The sequence below is a fragment of the Lactuca sativa genome, chromosome 1, assembly GCF_002870075.4.
Source record: "Lactuca sativa cultivar Salinas chromosome 1, Lsat_Salinas_v11, whole genome shotgun sequence".
Taxonomy (NCBI): domain Eukaryota; kingdom Viridiplantae; phylum Streptophyta; class Magnoliopsida; order Asterales; family Asteraceae; genus Lactuca; species Lactuca sativa.
The window spans coordinates 8,301,097-8,306,329 of record NC_056623.2 but is presented as its reverse complement, the minus strand read 5'-3'; the positions used below and the strand labels follow the sequence as shown (position 1 = coordinate 8,306,329).

The 5,233-nt window shown below is 37.7% G+C and overlaps 1 protein-coding gene across 1 annotated transcript; it reads right to left on the bottom strand.

Moving 5' to 3' along the window:
• Positions 1-908: 908 nt before the first annotated feature.
• Positions 909-1,365, bottom strand: LOC111892087 (thiosulfate/3-mercaptopyruvate sulfurtransferase 1, mitochondrial-like). Its single transcript, XM_023888152.3, has 3 exons — positions 1,271-1,365; positions 1,114-1,176; positions 909-1,037 (listed from the first exon to the last, which is right to left on the bottom strand). Exons 1-3 carry the CDS (start codon positions 1,334-1,336, stop codon positions 909-911), a joined length of 258 nt encoding a protein of 85 aa, XP_023743920.2. The 5' UTR covers positions 1,337-1,365.
• Positions 1,366-5,233: the final 3,868 nt, after the last annotated feature.

Sequence of the window (5,233 nt, the reverse complement as noted above, 5' to 3'; positions counted from 1 at the left end):
GAGATGAAACAAAAATTAAAACTGTTTTGTTGGTGAGTGTGTAAATATGGCAGCAGAGGTTGCCTTATTCATGCTATTCATTCTTAGACAGAAGAATTTCCTTGGGTACCCTTGTAAATTGAAATGATTAATTATTAATAATTGAAATTTTCTTCTGTATTTGAGACTTTTATACATATGGAAAAGAAAGTTGACTTTCCTGTATACGAACTTCAAGAGGCGCAGGTCGTACACTTGGTTTGAAATTGTACAAACCAATCTCCTCAACTCCCAACCAGCCAGCCAGATTGAACTTGAAATTGTAACTAATGTACAAGAATGTTGACTGTTGAACTGCCTCCAGTTCTTGTCTCCATCTAAAAAGATTTGTTGATAGATTCGTCTCAAGCTCTGTTCTTCTTGTTTCAATCTACCAATCCATAAAAATAATCAGTACACACACACACACACACATATATATATATATATATATATATATATATATATATATATTATTTTTTAAATAACTCCAAGTAAAACTATTAGCAAACCTCTACTCGGGTAGCCCTACTGGCTACAAGCCTTTCTTTAAGTTCTGCTATTTCAGGATTAAGTTAACCTAGGAGAACACGAGATTTTTATATCATTGAAGATATGATAACTTGAATCAAAGATGCTGAGAACCTGTATGATGTGGAAAAAAAAAACAAATGTAGCACTTAGAAAAGGAATAAAGTGATAAATATGAATCAACGATTATACCTTCAATGTTCCTTTAACATGGACAGATATTAACAACCTTCTCTCAGGTTTCTGCCAAAAGGAATATCATGAAAGAGATGTACACATTTTTGTATTAGTTAGAAAATTTACCTCAGAAGTTGAAGGTAAAAGACAAAAATGGCCTCATAATTTTAAGGAAATGAAACTTACCACCAGACACGAACAGCACTGAAGATCCCCTTACCATCATAAACAACAACTCCATCTTTGTTTTCAATACCAAGAGCAGAAACAGCAGCAACAAATGCTTCTTCAGATGGCAACATGTGTGGCAGCTGAATTAAAGGTTCCATATTTTCAGTTTTACTTCAAAAGAAAAACACAGAAAGGATTGAATGATAAGTGTCTCACATTAGTAGTGCGATCAGATATCCCATCTACATCAAAGAAAAGAGCACCAGGAATGTGTGCAACCTGTTAATACCCCGTTTGAATAATATCAGCAAGTGATCATACAAGTGTTCGATAAAATGCCACATACAGAAGTTCAGAAAGAAAAAATATGCACTTGATACTCTTGAAGTGGATTTCTTTGTTCATCAGGCATGTACCAGGATGCATCCAGTACCTTCATATTAGGCTCACAAAGATTGGCATGAAGCCAGTCAAGAGTATATGTGGCGTTCCTCTACTATGAAACCTTGAGGATACTGCTTTAAACAACTTAGACAGACTTAAAATCACATCTTGCTCAAGCTCAAGATGAAAGTCTGTGATTCTAAAACAAAGGAAATTGTTAGTAGTTCATAAACAATTAAGGATATTCATTTACATGTTTATAAAGTAGTGGTAGTTGAGAGCTCATAACAGAAATTCCAATGAAGGGTACGGAAACTAATAATCTTTCTTTGTAAAGAACACAAATTTCTTGCTTTTGGTCATATTCTCTTTTATCGATTAACCGTGGAGAACGTGAGATTTTTATATCATCAAATATATGATAACTAGAATCAATGATGCAGAGGACCTGTATGATAAGGAGCACTTAGAAAAAGAATAAATTGATAAATAGGAATGGTTGCATCTGAAATACAACAATTATACTTTCAATGCTCCTTCAGCATGGACAAATATTTGGTAGTTAAAACCATTTGATGGTGATTCACCAAACAAAAGTCTACAATTCAAGGTATATGAAACATTACTAGTCCCATCCTTACCCATCTTACCACCTCCATCTTTACACAGCCAAAAGATGAAAGAAATTATTGCCTACACTCACTCGAGCATTTCATCAAACATCTCATGTGCACTTGATCAATTCACCTTAAATTAAAATTGAAACTGATAGAAATCCCACCAACAAGTAGATAACATAATCTAGATCAATAAGGAAGATGTAAGTAAGGAAAAAAAATAGTTTTGTTTCTCTTGTTAGTGTGTGTCTTAAGCTGTTGAGAAGCAAAAAGAAGAAGAAAAATCAAATGATAATTACCTTCTATTTTGTTCACAGAAGCTCTCTCGCTCTCTCTCTCTCTCTCTCTCTCTCCAAAGAATGTTCCCCAATTGTGGAAATTGAATTCGATTGTAGTATTTGTAATCACCATTTTCTGTAGCAACTCATGCATCAGTTCCAGCATTGACCATAAATTGACCAGAAAAAATACTCTACTAATAAGGCAAAAAGGGGTATTAATACTAACCAGCCCACCTCACTCGTCATCATCAAAACACCACAATTTACACCCATTTCTTGCATTCCAGATTCAACAGTAATGACAAACACCTGTATTCCTAGTGACAATACGGTTAGACAGAATTAGTGAATTGTTGATAGTGTTTAAAACAATTTTATAAAAAATGAGTTAATGACATAAGATTTGGCGATTCAGGTAACAAAATACATGATAAATGATTTAGCTATGGAAATTAGTTATATACCTTAAGTAATGACCATCAACACTTGCAAGTATGACCGTTTTCCATCATTATTAGCACCTTTACAACAAAAATCATACAAATCATCAAAGAACTGTTGTTCATGGATTCCAATAACATCCAACTACAAAACCCACATAAGATATGAGGATCTAAAAAAGAAATATGTCTCAATGATGTAAACGATTTTTAGGAACTACTAAAGAGGAGTGAAAATATGTAAATGCTTTACCAAAAACTTAAGTGTGGAGATAGGATCATTGATACTTATCTTGGTGGTGGACTGTGGTATGGCCGACGACGTTATACATATCAGCGACTCCTGTTAATTGCTTTCTTCCAAGTGAGTCTCCAACGAACATCACCGCCCTCGACTTCGTTCACTGTCGGCGCCCTCAACTAAATAAGGTATCAGAGGCAAATAAGGTATCAGAGGCAAGGGATTCGACCAAAATAGGGTCGGGACGCAGTCTCCGAGACGGTGACGCTGATGAGTCGCAATCGCCGGTGAAGTGAGGCGGGCCTGATGAGGCCGCAGACCGGTGAGATGAAGTGTTGCAGTCGTACTCTAGCTCGATCGTCTGGAGAATGTTGACGTGAAAAAACCCTAGTTATCGTGTGGGGGGCTTTAGGGTTGTTTTGGGATGCTAAGGGTTTGGTTAGAGGTATCAGTAGAGGGAACAAGGGATACTGAGAGAGGATCGATCAAAAAAGGGGTTTTAATTTTTTTGGACAAAATGTTTCTTACCAATTAACAAACCCAAAATGATTCTTAACAATTATATTGTCGGAAAGTAGGGTAGAAGGGAAGAGGAGAGGATGAGGAACACTATATCTCCGGTTGTAAGCATGAGGATTCGCAGAACCCTAATTGCTAGCTCTACAACGTTCGTCTTTGGGAGCACATACAAAATCCCTAGTTGCTGGTCTCGATTTTGTGATCTTCAGGAATGAACGCGAGTTTTTAAGAAAAAAATTATAGAACAATTATATGAGTTGTCGAGGTTTATAGCAGAGATGGTATTGTGATTAGGGTTTGCTGAGAGAAGAGAAGAAGAGAACGAAGGGAGATCTGAAGCGGGGTATTTAAAAATTTTAGAATTTTAAGAGGATCTCCTCAAGAATACGCATTTTAATTAAAAAACATAAAGCGACATTCACAGAGGACGCACGTTTTAAATAAAGTGCCCTCCGTGTTTTTAAGTTTTTTTACATGAGACACCAATTTAATGGCACGTAGTAATGCGTGACGTAAATCCTTCAATTTTTTGAAGAGATGACACTTTTTTAATGTCACTCTCTTTTGCGTAACATAAATCAATGAGCGTCGTGGTTTGCGCGTCGTAAAAGGCTGTTTTTCTAGTAGTGATTAAGACGCAAAAAGAATACAACGATCTGCTCAAGGACGTGACGAATATTGCGCAGGATGAGAAAGATAAATTCCAGTGCAATATTAAGGCACTAAGGTTGATCAGATTCGCCCTTCAGTCCGACACATTCAGACTAGTCAGCTCATGCACTACGGCGAAGGAAGTGTGGGATAGACTTCGCGAACTGTATTCAACAGACAAAGATCTTGAACATTCCATCCAAACCTTGCTTCTATCTGAATTTGGTGAATTCAGGCAAGGGGCCGAAGAATCTGTGACCCAGACGTTTGATCGCTTCAATCATCTTCTCAGCAAGATGATCAAACACGACATTGAAAGGAAGCTCATCGAACAAAAGGTTACTTTCTTGAACGGACTGCGATCTGAATGGAGAGCAGTTGTTTCCACAGTCAAAGCCCATGAACAGTTTAAATCATATTCTTTGGCGAAACTGGTGGGTATTCTAAAGTCCCAAGAAAAAATTGTGGTTCAAGAGAAAAATGTTGTCTCCAGTCTTGGTTCGTTGGCCCTCCTATCTAAAAGTAAAACTGTGATGGAGGATGAAGAGCTCAATTTAGAAGAATATGACCTCTCAACTGAGGATTATGCCATGATGGTATCCAATCCTAAGACGTTCATAAAGAAAAGATTCCCCAACAACAAAAACCGAAACTGGCAGGGGAGTTACAGCTCTGAAAAGGCGAACAATGAAACGAAGGCTGAGGAGTTCAAGAAGGAACCGAAGGCAGATGGCCATTCTGGAGTAAGCTGTTTTTACTGTGGTGGCAAGAACCACTATGCTAAGGACTGTGTTCTTAAAAAGATGGCTGAAAAGGATGACGGAAAGGATGAAGAAGCCGTACTGCAGAAGAGATTGGATGAGTTGAGAAAGAAAAAGTCTACCGCTAACCCTTCTATTAATGCTCTTATTGTGCAGGGTTCGGTTAATGACGATGAGTTCGGTAGCACCGAAGTTTGGTCTACTGACTCAGAAGACGAAGAAGTGAGGAAGCCTACTCATGGAAAGGCTTATATGGCTAAGGAGGAAAGCAGTGGTGGAAAATGCTTCATGGTGTCAAGCGCATCTCAGATGAGGGGATACAATACCGATGGAGGAAGCAATGGACCGAAGGTGCAGGAAGATATGTGCTTCACGGCCAAACCACTCAGCCAACAGTTCAATGAGCTTGATGAACTGATAAAGAAGGTACAATCTGTTTTCA

Excerpts from the sequence above, each read along its gene's own strand:
- LOC111892087 (XM_023888152.3), bottom strand. The coding sequence starts at position 1,336 with ATGAAGGTACTGGATGCATCCTGGTACATGCCTGATGAACAAAGAAAT. Across the intron at positions 1,177-1,270 it reads ATCCACTTCAAGAGTATCAA|GTTGCACACATTCCTGGTGC; the intron begins GTGCATATTTTT and ends GGGTATTAACAG. Across the intron at positions 1,038-1,113 it reads TATCTGATCGCACTACTAAT|CTGCCACACATGTTGCCATC; the intron begins GTGAGACACTTA and ends CCTTTAATTCAG.